We start from the raw sequence: 16,986 nt of genomic DNA on the forward strand, positions 1-16,986 counted from the left end.
CTCGGCACTAGTTCGATTATTCGAATTCGTATTGGTGGTCGTCATAGTTGTTGTTGTTGCCTTCGTGTGGTCGTAGTTTTTTCACAACGAAAGTCTAGTAAGGAAAAAAATTATTGTTCCTATCGTCCACGTTGCATTCAGACGTTTCCTCGATGATGGTATTGTTGTTGTGTAATTCATAATCCAGGGATTTGCAATCACGAACTTTTTTGACGAGTGAACGCGCAAATGAGCTTTTGAAAAATGACAATGAGCCGATACTTCGTACCTATTGCGAATTGCACTTTTGACGAGGACGATGCACTTTCCACAGCCATATTATTTTTTTCCATTCTACCTCTCCCTTGTTTCTTTTTCTATAGATCGAAAATAATTAAACTCTGGTATGCCGGGACAATATAAAAAAAATGTTGCAAAGACAAACGACGATTCAAAAATCGAGTTTCTTTGGTTTTAAATTATTATTACGAATAGGGGAACGAAAATCAAGTAACACTCTACTCGAAGCATTTTAAAAAACAATTGGAGAAAGTTCGGGTGGATTACAACAATAATGAAGTTTTTCTAAACGCCTTTGCAAAGCTGCTGATCTAATCGAGTAAGAATTTCGTGTATCCGAGCGTGGATTAGAGCCTATTGAATTAGATAAATTATTTGTGGTCAATGTCTCTTTGTTTGGGGTATTTTTATATAGTAATGTACGAAGGTGTTCTTAAATTTGTTTTCTTTTGTACTTCTAATGAGATATTTTCTGCACATTTGGCAGCATAACTCGCATAGGGTATCTAAAAAAAATATAAGAGAAGAATTATATTATTATTTTATCTACCAGATAAATAACAAAACAAGAAAATAAATATAAAAACAAAATAAAAAATATTATTTACCTTGATTAAATCTTTAATATTTTCAAAAGCTTGGCGAAGATGATTGTGCCGAGGATTACGCGTAAATACACTTCTATCTGTACAATATGCTATTGGTATATTCCAAGTAGTGGCACATCTCCATTCTAAATTGCTACAGGCTACAAGAGAACCTATAGTAAGAATTTCTGTATAACCAAATGTAGATACGCCTTGCCAAAATAAAATAGATAAATATGAAGATCCTGATGTATCGTTTTCTTCCGGATTTTCATGTGACAATGGACATGCTATATTTACAGCATCAAAATTTTTCATACCCTTAAAAAAAAAAAGGAATATTATATCAATTAGATGTATCTTTAAACTAATTTAAAAATATAACAATAAATATACTTACATAAGGACAATTAATAATTGACGAAACGACCCCTACAGTATCGAATTCTCCATAAAGTGGATTAAACGAATGATCTGTTATACTCCGCAATGGAGTATAAATACAAGATTGAGGAAAATCTTTACATATTTCTTCTTTATTAAATATTGTACTTCGAGATGCTGTAAGTTGAAGATCACCGGATCTATAAAATATTATTAAATATAATAAAATAAAAAAAAAGGAAACTATGTTTAATAAATACATACCGCTTGCCAGAAGCAATTACATTATGAATCGATATACGAGTTCCTTCTTTAAAAATATCGATAATATCTTCACTAGGAGCCCAAATTGTTAATATTGCACTTGTATTTTCTTCATTGATGCGAACTTTAAGAACCGATGAAACTTGACGAGGTGGTGGCATATTTTCACGTAACTTTGATTCTAATTTTGCTTAAATTCCTCTACTACGCGACTTTGATTTATCATTTTTTTCTCTTGTCCATTCAAATCAATATCATCGGAATCAAAATTATCATTTCTAGCAAAATCCAAATTTTGTTTGGCTTTTGCATAAAACGCTCCTAATTTCAATCTATACTGTTCTTCGAAAGCGAGATTAGCTTTCTCTTTAACTGTTCGAAAAACTGGAAAAAGTTAATTTATATATATATATAAACATATATATTATTTAAGTATTAAAATTATTGTACGAAAATGAAATTCTATTATAATAGATTCTCCAGAAGGATTTTTTTCATGATATAACATTGAATATGTTCTAGTAATCATAACTTTAAGTTTTCCAACTAAACCACCACTAGGGCATACATTTTTTAATTTAATTAGCATAGGTCCAAGACAATGTGTATACCCTAATTTAGTATCCCATTTAGTTGTTCTGGTTAAATTGGTATGAATTCTTAATGATACATCGTGTGGAATCTAATTGATAAGATATAATAATATTAAAATGATATCAATCATAAAAAAGAAAAATGTCATTAAATTTTGTAATCATACATACTCTCTTCTAAAGGAGAGCCTGATCAAGATTCAACAACTCTGCTCCAAATATCATTAATTTTGTACCTTCGCGTATTTTTCCAGATGTTACGTAACTCATCATGGTTGTATCAATAAAAGCAGGAATGCTATACCATCCATCTGTTAATATTATTTTCCAATAATTTATGTTTGATACTATTGTACTAGATTCTTTATTTTTGTCATCTCTGGACTGTACGTAAAAATGAAAATACATTGACTAATTTTTTAAAGAAATATAATGAAATTTATTTTTTATTAATATATATTTACCTCAGTAATAGATGATACACATAAAACCATTCGTTTGGATGCACAATCATCTTTTTCCAATATCCTTCTTAAACATGACCTTTGCGATTTATCAATTTTACAATCGTAACGATATTTAAGTTGTATCATAACATTAGCTAGTGTCAATAGACCCATATTATAATAATAATACAATAATACTATTTACCTAGATATGCAAATAAAATTAAATTTAAATCCATGGTACTAGTTTCCAAATAATCCATTTGTAATTTTCAATCCAATTTCTAGGAATAAGACTCAGATAAATTTCTGGATTTGCAAGAAAGGATCATTTAATTTTAGAGATTCCTATACAATTATCTTTATCTGATATAAGATATCCACCATCTTCTATCACCAAACCACTTGAATTATAGTAAATGATTTCTTCTCTATAGAAAATATAAATAATTAGTATTACATAAAATGAGTTAAATAGGAAAATACTAAGAAGACTGTTTGTACTTTACCTATAAAAATCAATACAACGAAATTTTAATGATAAAGTTGTAGTAAATGTGATTGTTAATATTTCTTATGATATACCTCAATCGATAAGCTATAGAAAAAAAAAGTGTTAATTTAAATTGTGAATTTAAAAAATCAAATGTTAATATACATTACGTTACTAACTTGTTCTGAAATAGCTTCAAGACACTTTCGCAATATATCTGTCACATTATCATCATTTTCCACAGCGAAGCGCTAGCACAAACTTAATCTATGCTAGCAAACAAGCATCAGAGAAAACAGCGCACCGCTATTAATTTTCAGAAGAATATTTTTCTTCTCTTATCCCTATATGTATCCATAGCTACAATATCATTTTCACTATCTTGATTATTCAATCCAATTTTAACAACGTTCATGTTAGCAAAAGTATTCTTAAAATTCTCCTTTAGTTCTTCATCTCATTCTTGTATAATTTATTACAGGAGACGTCGATGTAGGTTCTTCAAATATATTCTTAAAATGTGAATTATTTGGAATACATTCTTTTAAATAAACAGTTTGTTCGATCTAAAATATAATCAATAATATTACATTATTATACACGTATGTAACTAACACATACAAAAATATACATTCTTATTAAATGAAATCAAATTAATTACACTTTCTGATGATTTTATAGGAAAACTTTTATTCATTTGAGGTGTTTCTAAATCAGATGTCCACTGCTCATTAATCTTTGATATAAATGGTAATAAACTTAACGGTGTACTTGGAATAACTGCTGGTTTCTCTACACTTGGAGTCCTATTTCGAAAACAATATATATACATACATATATATACTTATACTATATGATACGTATTTTTATTAAATAATAAAATATGTAAATATTATATCTTACTGGAATAGTTTATTGGTATCTAATAAAAACGTTTCAGAGATATTCAAAAACGAAGTCTCAGTTTTTGAAACATTAGGTGTATAACATATTAAATCATTTTCATTTGTATTCTCATTCTCATTATCTGAAAAATATTATTCATATATAAATATATACATATATATGATTTAAAATATTGTAATGATAAATGAATTAAGTTAACAAATATTACCTGAAAATAATTCACTCGAATTAGCCGTACAATTAGTGTCTTCTGATACATAGCCATTTGTTGTGTTTTCTGTAATATTTCCTTCACTATTTTTTATAGGAGTAGAATATTCATAAGTAAGTTCTTCTGTATTGACATCCATAATCAAATTTATGGTATTGAGATATCATTTATAATATATTTCATATATTGGATTCACTTGAATTACATATACTTTCTATATCTGTAAAAATACAAATTATTAATTAATTAGAAATTATTTTAATTATTTTTAAATGATTCAAACGATGACCTAAAATATATCATTAAATCAGTTCAATTCTCACCTGAGATCTAAAACCAAATAAAAAAATATCATCATCAATGAATATAAAATATTTTGCAGATACAATATATATATATATATTAATTATAAGCAATATTAATAATAATTCAAACTATATACAATTAATATATGTGAATTAATTTATGCAATATTAATTTTTTAAACAATTATTTTCAATCCAATAATTTAACATTCAAATGCCGGAAATCATAGATGAATTTTTACCTAGATACTATTAGTATTATCAATGATTTTCATATAGATACAAAATTTTGTAAATCTATTATTTTAGAATATTTTTTTATAATATATAAATATCTAATATACGTATATATATATTAAGTTGTGTTTTATAATTCAAACAAATTGATAATAAATAAGAAATACATTATACAATGTTACTATGTGAGGTTAGGAATATTTAGTTTTTATAGTTAGACTTACCGATCAATATTTACTTTAAACGAAATTGTTAATTGATTGCAATTCTCAATCTGGGAATCTAATATGAATATAATAGTATTTACATTTAAATAATAATATTTAATACTCTTACTTAAGAAAAGTAATATAAGAAAAAAAATGTCACTATGGTATGCACGCGACATGCAAACTAACCTTATTCTGGATGCAACAAAATAATTTCTAACTTCCGGTATAACAACATACTTGTCCACTGCAGATATTCTTTAGTTTCCAATGAAGTATTGTTTCTGTGTTGAATAAACGTGACGTAATGATAAACAATAATTAATACAAACATCAGAAACATAGGTTGCTGATAGTTTATACTCCAATTCTCAATTTTTGTTTTTCATTGATTCTGGAAACTGTATTTAAGTGTTTTTTAGAAATAAAATGAAGTTTAATTCATATACTGGTATAACCTGGTCTTTATTAGAATTAGAAGGTCTTTTAGAAGATGAAAATTCACAAGTACATTATGAACGTATGAATAAACATCTTGGATTACATCCATTTCATTTGAATGATCTTAGTGCAGCATTAAATGAAATATTGAGTTCTGGTTTGAACACATATGATACAGAGTATGTATATCAATATTACTAATACTTATAACTATAACTTATAACTATTACTTATTATATAGTATAATATATTTATATTACTTATTATATAGTATAGTATATTTATATTACTTATTATTAAATACTTATAACTTATAACTATATTTATATATAATTTGTTTTAGGTTACAAGGTTTTCTTTTAGCTTATAAAAATCCCAAATTACTGACTACTTATGGAGACTTATTTTATGACTCATATTATATTCATGTCAATATTGAAGCAGACTTTTATGTATTTAGACCGCAAGTTGGGAATTTGTTAAAAGGTTATCTAACACAAAGATAGTTAATAAGTAGCATGCTTGTTTATGTAAAACTAACCTTAGCGTTCAATCAAATTTCATAGAAAGCATGGGTTATTCAATACAATCATAAATTCTTGAAGTCGGTGTAAGACTGAATAGAATTATTAATATAGGAAAAAGATCATAACCAATTTCATCATATTTTAATCATGTTAATCAAATCTTATTTATTATCCCTGATCTAATATGTTTTTTATTTTTGAGGTTATTTGAAGATTTTTCTTCTATCGTAATCTCCAATTTTTGTTTAGGTATTGTTCATAAAAAGGGAGTTAACTACATCGGTGTGCTTATGCACAAAACTTTTAACGTATCTATTCTCAGACCGGAAAATGCTGAAAAATGGCCAGGCAATATGGTAAATATAGGTCAAGAAGTTAGATTTACAGTTACGCATTTGGATTTTAATAGTAGATTACCATTCATTCGAGGGGTATTCAATCAAGCGTAAGTTAATGATCAACTTACTCTTTCCTTTAAAACATTATGTGTGTTTAATTATTAAAATATAGACTATATTTTCATTTTTTTATTCTTGCTTATACAGCGACTATCTACAAGGTTGTAAATTACCTTTGCACAAAACTTCTAACGGATCATTTTATGAAGCTAATGAAAGCGATGATACAGATAGTTCGAGTGTAGTAAAACGTAAATCTTTGAATAAGAAAAAGAGAAAGTCGAAAGAAATAAATAAACAAGTATTTTCGGAAGAACATGTTACAAATTTGAAAAGAAGTTTTAGCAGCGAAGATACAACAAATGAATATAATGAAAAGCGTTCTAAGAAAAAGTTGAAAAAATCTGAAGAATCAACGAATGAAACAGAAAAGGAGAAAAAACATTTTGATATTTCTTACCACGATGCTGATTATTTAAATGATGATGAAACGTCTATTAAGAAAAAGAAAAAACGTGATAAAAGTTTGAAAAGAAAATCTGCAGAAGTGGTATCCGAGATAGCGGATTCAGAGTTTGATTATAGTAACGTTAAAGTTAAATTAGAAAAGAATATTTCCAATTCTGAAAGTGAATCAAATGTTCATGTGAAAAAATCTAAAAAGCATTCTAAAAAGTCTAAATATGCTATTGATGAAAGCCTAAATGGAAGCGTATATTCCGAAGTACAAGAATTAGAAAATGAAAATCATTATGATAATGAATTTAGTACACCAATTAAATCAGAGAAATTGCCCAAGTTAAATAATATCAAAGAAGAATCTACAAATCATAAACGAAAATCATCTAATAAACGAATAAAAAAATCTTTATCAAATTCTGAATCTGAATTTAGTGATAATGTTACAATTAAAATGGAAAAATCTAGCAAGTCAGAAAACACTCAAGGAAGTAGTAGTAAAGAACAAAAAATCAAGGTTAAATCAGAAAAATCTACGTTTAATAACGAAACTGACGGTAAAATAAGTTCAAAGAAGAAACATAAAAGAAAACGTGCTACAACTCCAGAAGTAGAAGACTATGAACTTGTCCCAATAAAAAAAGAAAAATTAGGTAATTATGAAGTATCACCAAGCAAGAAATCTTCGAAAAAAAAGAATTTTAATAATGATAATTATGATAGCTTCAATGAGGAATCTGAAATAAAGCATGAAAATATTACTAAGAAATCGCACAAAAAATCTAAAGTAAATGATTCATCCATAGAACTAGGAGAAACACAGATAAAAACAGAAAAGCATAGGATAAAAAATGAATTTATTAAACAAGATGTAGAATATTTATTTTCAAATGAACCAACCCACAGTAAGTCTCGCAAGAAACGTTCTAAACATGAAGTTAACAATGAAGATGTAAAACCTTTTAAAAACAGTGAATTAGATAATTCTATATCATATGAAAATGATATTTATTCATCTCCTAAAAACTGTTCGAAAAAATTTCAAGAAGAAAATTTCGTATTTTCACCTAGCAATGTAAGAATTAAAATTGAAAGATCGTCGTCCTTTGAAGATTAGAAAGTATGTATGTGTGTATGTATATAAGTATGAATTTGTATATAATATTACAATAACTATATATATAACAATATAACTGGACCATTTTAATTGTACATTCAAACTATATATATCCTATATATATATATATTAAGGTAGCCTCTATTTTGGGTATTTTTCAATTTTTATGTGCTCAGAGACTCCTATAATATGAAATTAATAAAAAAAAAATATCCCTCAAGTTTCAAGACCCTATCTCAATTTTAACCTTTGACGCACAGTGATATAAGTTTTCCGTCTAAATAACATGTGCTTTTCGGCATCGAATGATCAATTTTTTATTCAAGGTAAAGTAATTGTTACAAAAATTTAAAACTCTGTTAATTTGCTCCTTATAATTGTTGCTATAACTCAGAATTTTTACAGATTTTTAACTATTATAATTGGAAGCTTGATGAAAGATTATGAAAGAAACTTTCTATTTAACGTTACAATAAAATTAAATTTAAAAGTGTGATTTTACATTATAAAATATAATAATTAAGAAATAAGAAAAGTCCAAATATTGCGAGTTACTAATAACAATAAAGTCTATTTAATATTATAAGAGAATTTAAAATTGAATTTAAAATTATATACAAAAAAAAACCTGGTGTGTGTCCTTATGTACACACGTAAGAAGTTATACTTCTTTTACGTAACAAAACATTTTTTTTCACAGCCTATATGCTTTACAACGTTCCGCGTTTGTTTGTGATGGATACTTTCTTTTAAATACATTTTTCTAACAATAGTAATAGACATTACACTTCTTTGCAGAAACAGAAATTTAAATGTATACTGATACTGTTCAAAAAGTTACAAGAGATAATAGTTTAATAAGAATTATTGTAGAAAATAATTGATAAATAATTAGAATGCATTTATTTTTCAATTTTTTTGATAGAATATTAATGTATATGGTTTTTTCCCAGTGTGAATAAAAAGAAGACAGTGTTTTCTAAAATTTTTGATGATTTCAGTATCATTTGTTTCTTCTTATCTTTGTTGAAAATAATATTCTTCCAGTAAAATGATTGATCATCTATGTGGAGAGAATAAGTTTTCTAATGCTTAAAATAAATATTTTTCAATAGAATTATATTATTTATTTTTTTTCTGAAACAAGATTATTATTTTTATCTTTTAACAAATTCATGTTTTGCTTATTTCATGTAACTACGGTGGGATTCTATTTGCATAATAATTTATATGAAATCTCTACGAAGGAAACATTAGTTAAAAGAAATCTTTATATCCTTAACCATTGGAAAATGAAATTTATATGCATAGATCCGATGCTTTAATCGAATTTTTTTCTTGGACATGTTACAATCTTTGATTGGAATAAAAAATGTAAAGCTGCATACTTAGCTAAACCTAATTAAAAAAGTAGTTTATGTATGAAATATAAAAAATATAAAAAGAGAAGCAGAGTCTCATAAATTGAATTAAAAAATAATATAATACATATTTTTTACTCGATTAAATATTTTAACTAAACAGAATATTGCTATTCTATATTCACTAATGTCTGTAATAATATCAGGATAAAGAGAATAATTGTAATTTATCGGTATTCTTAGATTTAAATCTGAAAATTGTCATCGTATGGTTAAGGCATAAAAAATCACATAGCATGTAATCTAGTTTCTTCATTTTTAACTTAAATTGGTGTTCACTATAGAGAGGAAATGAAACAAATTAAAACTAAAAAATAATAATACATACCTCAGTGGACTCTTGAGCTACAGGTGTCTTTCGAAGAAGAGGAAGGTTCATTGTATGAGCCTAGAATAGCAGATTAGCAGTAGGTATGATATTTATCGATTTATAATCGTGATATCAGTAACTTAAACTTTAAACGCGTTTTTCTCGAAAGTATATTTTCCAAATTTTCTGCAGTTATAACTCGAAGACGAATCATACGATCGATTTGATTCTTGTTGCAACTTCTTTTATATATGTTGTTCCATACCATGAACCTCCAGTTTTCGGATCGAATAAAAAATGTAATTTTGGCAGGCCAAAAATCATCAAATTTTCACGTAAAATTTGAAACTTTTTTAAAAATTCTGCCATTTTGTTAAATTTCAATTTCTTTTTCAATACTTTGGCAATACAAAGGCAATGCCTTCTAATTTAATAAACTTTTTAGTTTTTTTTAATTTCAGGCACTGTGAAGGTCGCTATCATTGCAGCAGTGAAAATAAAATCTTTGTTGCTCAGTTTCGCGTTAAATACTAAAGTTTGTTACTTAACAATATTTTTTTCAATTTTCCAGCTTATTTTCATTATATCTGTATTAATTACAATCTTTAATGATACTCTCTCTAATAAATAAATTTTGATTAATATGTCTTCATATACATTGTATTTTGTATTCAATTTGATTCTCGTCAAACAGAAAACACATATATATGTATATTCATACATTTGAGTAACTTGTAACAACTATCCTATATTTGATTTTATTTATATTATACTAATAGAGAGAGTGAGAAAAAGACAGAAAAAGAAAGAGAACGAGACTGTGATAGTGGGAGGATAAGAAGAAAAAGCAAGACAGAGAGAAAGAATAAAAATACAAAACATTTCACGTACAACAATTATTTAGGTGTGTATGAATATTTCTAGGAAATTCTCGAGCCGAGAGTAAATCAAAAACACAGCTGAACATTCGACACTCTCAAGTATAAACAGAGAAAGATTTCCATTCCCCTTCTGTCTTTCAAACGTTAAGCCATTCAAAAGTGACGTATTAAATAATTAAATAATTTTATTTATAACATTATGATTACATTATTTAATAAATTAATAAAAATTAAATAAAAATTAAAATAAAAATTAATAAAAATTAAAATAAAATTTAAACATTATAAACATTATTTAATATTATAAAAAGTTTTTCGTTGCATAGAATGGTATAAAGAATGATTTACTTATAATATTACTCTTCACTGAGTGTGTTGTTACAATTATTATTTTATTTAAACAACTGTAAAAATTTTATTTAACAATTCTTATTAACATTACATACTTTGTATGTTATTTTATACAAGTGATGACACTTAGGCAATTCATATTGCTTTAGTTTGTATATTGAAATATAATTAAACCATTCAAAAGTGACGTATTAAATAATTAAATAATTTTATTTATAACATTATGAGACAATATATTTAATATTATAAAAAGTTTTTCATTACATAGAATGGTATAAAAAATGATTTACTTATAACATTACTCTTCACTGAGTGTGTTGTTACAATTATTGTTTTATTTAAACAACTGTAAAAATTTTATTTAACAATTCTTATTAACATTACGTACTTTTTATATTATTTTATACAAGTGATGACACTTAGGTAATTCATATTGCTTTAGTTTGTATATTGAAATATAAAGCAAGCATTGTCAAGCAAATAGTTGCATACTTTGATACATTTCACAAATATTTGATAATTTTTAATTTTAATTATGTCGATTCTGATAGTTTATTACACTTTCTTTTTATATTTACTATTGAATCTTTATGATAAAATGTCTTTTAATTTTAGAAATGATTATTATTTTAATTATTTAAAAATGAATTAAATTATAAATGATATATATTTTAATTATATTATTAAATGTCTTTTATATTGCCTTTAGAAATGATTATTTACAGGATATATTGTTCTATAAACTTTAGTATATTTGAGCTTTTCAAGTTTTATTTTTTGTAATCAGTTTTTGTTTTTCATATTCATCGTCATCCTAAGGGAAGGATACTCATCCTGCATTTATCAATGAAAAATAAACGTAAATCAATTTAAATATTAAAACATTTCCGAATAATAATAGTAATTTCTTTCTTATAAAAGTGATATTTATAATTTAGTTTTTATTTCTGTTACATTACGCTGAATCGTGCAGCTCATCGCATAAGAAAACTATTCTTATAATAATCAATAATAATATGTAAATAAAGATTTCAAAAGGTGTTGACAATTTGAAATAAATATATAATTCTTTCTCGATCTCAGTTTACAGGAGATAGAAATAATCTAAGAGATTAGGTTCTCCTCAAGAGGAAAGGTCTGGTGTTTGTCCCTTTTTTGTTTACACGTGCAGGTTTGGACGGAAAAATTCCGAGAACGGTACGGTTAAAAGAAAGACCTGTTGATAACCAATAGGAAATCCGTGATTTAATAAGAAACGTCCTGTAGGATAAAGAGAGCCCTTCCCCTTCCACTGTATACGGACTATGAAGACAAACACCGGACCAGAGTGCATGAGTCCATTTGAAAAAGTAAAATATATGAGTTTTCTTGTTTTAAGTACATTGGGATGGAGTTTGTATTTTTGTATTTTCTTGTTTATTGTTAAAATATAAGATTCATATTTGTACTACGTCGTTACAACTATTATTCATCTCAACTTTTAATCGAACAATTTCTGTTTAAGATAATCGTTGAAAAAAGTGAAGCGCAGAGAGAATGTTCATTAAAGATTTCTTTACGTTTTAGAAATATAATTTATTTTGAAATTCGTTTAAATTTAATTAATTCTGTGACGTCCCGCCACGATTATAATATTTCAACTTTATTTTATCCTTTGAAATGTTCAATCTTTCTCAGTATTTTTCCATGACGTGGTACATCAGAAACCTCCTCCTTTCCCCTCGTTACCTATTCGTCCTTTTCGACGAATTTTTTCTACGCAGTACACGCGCCACCCCAAAACTGCAACCTAAGCGCAATCCGGGACGTTTGACTGCTACGCGTTGGAATAAGAAGGAGGGATGAATGAGAGAAATAAAATTGAAACGTATCAGCAGAAACTAAATACTTGCGACAGAATAAAATTAAAAACCATAGGCGCTTGAGCGACCTTAAATGAAATACAAAACTACATTAACAATTGCTGCTGTGCACAAGGTGAATTCAGCCTCCGCTTATGCGATTTCTTGGAACACCCGTGATAACGATTAGCACAGCGGAATGCATGGGATGAATAGGTCCAAGAAAACCTCCACCATTGGATAATTTCTAGTCTATATAAGAAGGGCTACTTCGGTTCCGCGCGTTTTATTATTGACTCATCAGTATTATATTATTGGTCTTACATAATTAACGCATTATTGTTCTTATTGTATTGTCGTATTGAATTATTAAATTCATCGCTATTCACCGATTTTTATCAATTACTAATTATCCAATCACGAATTTCGAATATTAACAAGTGTTGTGTCAGTGCGGGAAAATCATTAAGAAGTGTATTATTACTAGCTAGTAATATTTACTAGAGTAATATTATCGCAGGCTAAGGATTATTAAACCACCACGAGAACCATTGTAATTCTGAGCAAAGCGTGAGCATTTAATTAAATCTAACGGTGTACATTTGTTATCAACACTGTAAGTAATCTAATTTTTTTGTTAAACAATTTAAAAACCAGAGTTTCGGTGAACAGTCGTTAATAGTCATTAACGTACACCTCTCAAATTCCTCAATTCTTCCTCATCTCTCGGTTTCTTTCTGGATTCTCCTATCAAGCAGATTCAAACAGATTTAGCAATTAAATTCTAATATATTCGTCGATTAGGACGTAACAATTTCGAACAAAGCAATAATTGTATTAGAGTTTGATCGACTAACTTCCTAACCTACAATTTACGTTCTAAAAATGTGGGCCATGTTCTTCAATAGTGATTCTGCTATGTCGATCCTATAGTCAACGTAATTTGGTTTTTTTCCCGTTATTTATTTTGCTGAATAATATGTACGAATTAAAAAAGCTAATATCGAATAGATAAAAAAGAATTTTCATTGTATGTCGAACTATGCCCGTGATATTTACGTTTGGTCTGATCATCGTATTACGGGCTATGCCCGTAGTTGTAAGTTAAGAGGTTAAAATAATATTTTTATCTTTAAACGTTTCCATTTAAGTACGTGTAACTTTGTTATAACTAAAAAATGTTATAAACTTTTAAACGACATTGCAAAAAAATCCCAAATTTTTTTAGAAGCTTCAGTAGATTTTTCAGAATAATCTATAATTTTTTCAAAGTATTCTCATAATTTTCAATATTCTTACAAAACATTCTAAACTAATGCGATCCGTTAAAGTGCCGAAAATTTTGTCATTTCTCGAATTTTCTATGTAATCTGCAAATTACCGAGATAATCTGCACATTATATATTAGGTACTCGTTAAGGTAAAAATAAAATATTTACTGGAACAACAACAACGTTTCTGTAAGCTTAAATTAAGATAATGTTACTTATATATATTATTATATATTGTTACGTCGTCACGTAACTATTTATCTGAATCCGGTCGCAATAGTCAGATTTATTCAGTTCGTGGAACCGATCATGTAAGAAAATAATCCGATAGGATTGTACGTGCTTCAAGTCCAAAAACTCGACAGATTGTAAAGAATACTTTTCTTGATAAATCGGTAACCGGAGCTAGAATGATGCCGGATTGTCGGGACGGCTATCAGAGAAAAGTCAGCGCATTCCTTCTCAAGGCTAAGGGTCACGTTGGGTAAAATCTGGTAGAAGTACTTTACCCGGAATCTGGGCTGGAAGTGGAATTTAACATATTTAGTTTCGATTAGAATATAGCAAAATTCGGACTTATGGTTTATATGCAATATTCGAAATTAGTCGTTACTGAGACGTGACACCTTCCCCCCTTTAAGAGAAGCACGTGGAAATTGATTTTCTAGTGCTTCGTAAAGTGCGAAGTTTTTGAAGGATTTCCACGTCCGGTTGATACCGCAGTCGCCTACCAGATGATTCTTCAGTTTGTGAGCTGCTTGTAGCCCTAGTTGGTTGAGTGTTATCGGCTATACTGCTTGTTGTTTCTGGCTGCTTCGTGCAAATTTCCTGGAGTTCGGTTTCCTCCGCTGACCTTGACGCAGTTCGGCTATCCTTGCCGTTCTTAAGTTGGAGGAGTAGGCTCGTTATCGAGCCTCAAATAGCACCCAATAGATGAATGCTCCACCCATACACCGTGTGTAAGGCGTAGCCACACAAAATAGAATCGACGACCATTTTTATTAATTTGAATATGAATATGACTCCTAATATTGCCGCACTGACTGACCCGAATTTCAAAAGTCCGTTCCAAACTCTCGAAGTAACACTTTCCGCAAATTTGTCTATTTCGTGTTCACTCACAAAGTTCATAAAGTTTAGGAATTCTATTTGCACTTTCTGGCCGGCTGCCCCCCTGGCAATACTGTTCAGTATTGAAGGTTGTTCTATAGGGAACATTACGTGGTCCCTAAGGTTGTCCAGATCTGCTTGTGAGTAAATAACACTTGTTGCCAAAGATCCCGCGTCGGTATACTTCCACAACACTTCCGTGTCTGGTTCCAAAATTTGCGGATCCTTTACGTAAGTCGGCTTGGGCAGCAGCTGGTACCAAACTCCTTTGACCAGATATTCCTGCGATAGTAGTGCATTGCAAGATTCTTCAGTATTCTTACTGACCAAAATTCTGGATCTCGGCTTTAGGTACATGCTGGTGTTCTGATATGTTACCGGGAGTTCACGGTAACATTCATCCGCGCGTCTAACCTTCACCGGAACCGGGGGGCACTTGAAAATATGTACAACTTCACCGCCTATCACTGCCATGTATCCTGGTTTCTTCATTATCGTATACGCAAAGACGTCAGGGAGGATTGCCGCAAGAGCTAACGCATTTCTAATAACTTGCTGTTCTAGATTGTACCTTTGTTGTAGTTATAAATATAAAATTTATTATAAATAATTTTAATAAACGATATCTCGAATAAATTTCTATATACAATTAATAAATATATCACTACGCTGAAGTTGATTAGATTGTTTAAGATAAATTTTTGTACTAAATAATAAATTGCTAAATGATAATAAATTACAAACGATTAGTTTGAGTATATTATATTATTTACTTCTTCTTCTTCTTCTTTACCGGAAATAATTTTTCTCAACGATATTCTATTTATATTTTTTAACTGTAAGATAAATAATATATAGTTAAGTTTTATATATTAAGTTAAGTTAATATATATAAATTTTTTCCAAAAGAAATTAAATTTCTCATATTTTTATGTTTTCTTCTGTTTTCCAAAAAGTATGTTTAAGAAAAAAATTTTTTAAAATCGTCTCGATAAGTCAATTTTTGAAAAAGTTAAGGCTATTTGAAAAAAAAGCCATTTTTTTTGAAAATCCATAAGTTTTTTCTGGGTAGAGTAAAAGAAAAAATTTAAAATAATTCGAAAACGAGTTCTTATATTTCTAGTTTTCATATATCATAACCGGTTGTCGTGGATAGCTAGGTCTTTCAAATTCCTAGCCCTAAGGGCAACATAACCCCAGTGGCGCGAGATCGAGTCCAGTGAGTCTCGTAATCATAAGTTTCTCCGCCTCTTAGAGTTGGTTTCCTTGTTGTTTGTGTCTTTGCAGATGAACACTACATTTGAAATTCCATATTTATATAAGGGGATGTGCGAAAAACCGCTGTGGTCGCCTTCTCCGATATAAAAAAAACTGCGCAAAAATAAAAAAAAATAAAATAAAAAAAGATAGCACTTTAAACGGTGCTATTTTTTTTTTTCGTATTCTTAAAATAAAGCAAGAAATCCACAACAAAAATTTATTTTTGGAAGTTATAGTTTTTGTGTGCTACAATTGAAAGTGATATTCATCATCCCTCCTTTTTTTAGGGGGAGAAGCCGAAATTTCTTTCTAATTCTTTTTCCTAATTTGAAAATTTTTTTTTTTATTTTTTCGCAAAATAATTTTGTTTTTATACTAAAATAAACCCATGTAAATATATACAAATATTTTTAAATTTATTTAATGACCTTAGTTTAATTATATACTATCGAAAATTATTATTACAAAAAAGTTGCAATGCACTATTGGTCAATTTTTCAAGTTAATATAATTAACAATTAATTTAGATTTCCTTGGTCGCTTAAATAATTTACAAATAGTATATTGTTCTCAACTAGAATAATTGCAGGACGCCGTATTGTATAGTCCAAGAGCCCGTGAGTGCCAGACCATCGGATTTTCATAAAAGCTGAAAATTTTTCTATGTGTGTCCCTAATACAGGTA

At 28.1% G+C, this 16,986-nt stretch overlaps 3 protein-coding genes and 1 long non-coding RNA gene across 7 annotated transcripts; 1 reads left to right on the forward strand and 3 right to left on the reverse strand.

Moving 5' to 3' along the window:
• Positions 1-442: 442 nt before the first annotated feature.
• LOC122525660 (breast cancer type 2 susceptibility protein homolog) lies at positions 443-1,703 on the reverse strand. Its single transcript, XM_043648584.1, has 4 exons — positions 1,515-1,703; positions 1,267-1,450; positions 888-1,187; positions 443-785 (listed from the first exon to the last, which is right to left on the reverse strand). The coding sequence occupies exons 1-4, from the start codon at positions 1,673-1,675 to the stop codon at positions 687-689; spliced, it is 744 nt and encodes a 247-aa protein (XP_043504519.1). The 5' UTR covers positions 1,676-1,703; the 3' UTR covers positions 443-686.
• Positions 1,704-2,028: 325 nt separating this feature from the next.
• On the reverse strand, positions 2,029-3,336 carry LOC122525668. The gene is made up of 6 exons (XR_006305853.1): positions 3,226-3,336; positions 3,063-3,151; positions 2,759-2,984; positions 2,572-2,650; positions 2,279-2,491; positions 2,029-2,196 (listed from the first exon to the last, which is right to left on the reverse strand). It is a non-coding gene; the product is annotated as an uncharacterized LOC122525668 (long non-coding RNA).
• A 51-nt stretch (positions 3,337-3,387) lies between these two features.
• On the reverse strand, positions 3,388-5,123 carry LOC122525666. Of its 2 annotated transcripts, none has more exons than XM_043648594.1 (5): positions 5,104-5,123; positions 4,161-4,383; positions 3,950-4,073; positions 3,708-3,852; positions 3,388-3,612 (listed from the first exon to the last, which is right to left on the reverse strand). In XM_043648594.1, the coding sequence occupies exons 2-5, from the start codon at positions 4,300-4,302 to the stop codon at positions 3,499-3,501; spliced, it is 525 nt and encodes a 174-aa protein (XP_043504529.1). In that variant the 5' UTR covers positions 4,303-4,383; positions 5,104-5,123; the 3' UTR covers positions 3,388-3,498. The 2 variants fall into 2 exon arrangements, with proteins under 2 accessions (XP_043504529.1, XP_043504528.1); XM_043648593.1 differs by lacking the exon at positions 5,104-5,123 and adding an exon at positions 4,930-5,097.
• On the forward strand, positions 5,104-8,628 carry LOC122525649 (DNA-directed RNA polymerase I subunit RPA43). 3 transcript variants are annotated; one of them, XR_006305851.1, is made up of 5 exons: positions 5,104-5,534; positions 5,699-5,841; positions 6,132-6,327; positions 6,428-8,182; positions 8,262-8,628. XR_006305851.1 is itself a non-coding variant. In XM_043648568.1 (5 exons), the coding sequence occupies exons 2-5, from the start codon at positions 5,344-5,346 to the stop codon at positions 7,854-7,856; spliced, it is 1,959 nt and encodes a 652-aa protein (XP_043504503.1). In that variant the 5' UTR covers positions 5,104-5,259; positions 5,337-5,343; the 3' UTR covers positions 7,857-8,628. The 3 variants fall into 3 exon arrangements, 2 of the variants coding, with proteins under 2 accessions (XP_043504503.1, XP_043504502.1); XM_043648568.1 differs by having other exon boundaries at positions 5,104-5,259; positions 5,337-5,534; positions 6,428-8,628; XM_043648567.1 differs by having other exon boundaries at positions 6,428-8,628.
• Positions 8,629-16,986: the final 8,358 nt, after the last annotated feature.

The sequence above is a fragment of the Polistes fuscatus genome, unplaced genomic scaffold, assembly GCF_010416935.1.
Source record: "Polistes fuscatus isolate 324 unplaced genomic scaffold, CU_Pfus_HIC Scaffold9, whole genome shotgun sequence".
Taxonomy (NCBI): domain Eukaryota; kingdom Metazoa; phylum Arthropoda; class Insecta; order Hymenoptera; family Vespidae; genus Polistes; species Polistes fuscatus.

What these genes read in the sequence shown, in the direction of transcription:
- LOC122525649 (XM_043648567.1), top strand. Translation starts at nt 5,344, where the DNA reads ATGAAGTTTAATTCATATACTGGTATAACCTGGTCTTTATTAGAATTA. An exon ending in TTGAACACATATGATACAGA is followed by an intron (nt 5,535 to 5,698) that starts GTATGTATATCA and finishes AATTTGTTTTAG; the next exon opens with GTTACAAGGTTTTCTTTTAG. An exon ending in AGTTGGGAATTTGTTAAAAG is followed by an intron (nt 5,842 to 6,131) that starts GTTATCTAACAC and finishes ATTTTTGTTTAG; the next exon opens with GTATTGTTCATAAAAAGGGA.
- LOC122525660 (XM_043648584.1), bottom strand. Translation starts at nt 1,675, where the DNA reads ATGCCACCACCTCGTCAAGTTTCATCGGTTCTTAAAGTTCGCATCAAT. An exon ending in CAATTATTAATTGTCCTTAT is followed by an intron (nt 1,188 to 1,266) that starts GTAAGTATATTT and finishes TTTTTTTTTAAG; the next exon opens with GGTATGAAAAATTTTGATGC. An exon ending in ATATTAAAGATTTAATCAAG is followed by an intron (nt 786 to 887) that starts GTAAATAATATT and finishes TATTTTTTTTAG; the next exon opens with ATACCCTATGCGAGTTATGC.
- LOC122525666 (XM_043648594.1), bottom strand. Translation starts at nt 4,302, where the DNA reads ATGGATGTCAATACAGAAGAACTTACTTATGAATATTCTACTCCTATA. An exon ending in GATACCAATAAACTATTCCA is followed by an intron (nt 3,853 to 3,949) that starts GTAAGATATAAT and finishes TTTTCGAAATAG; the next exon opens with GACTCCAAGTGTAGAGAAAC. An exon ending in CTATAAAATCATCAGAAAGT is followed by an intron (nt 3,613 to 3,707) that starts GTAATTAATTTG and finishes ATTATATTTTAG; the next exon opens with ATCGAACAAACTGTTTATTT.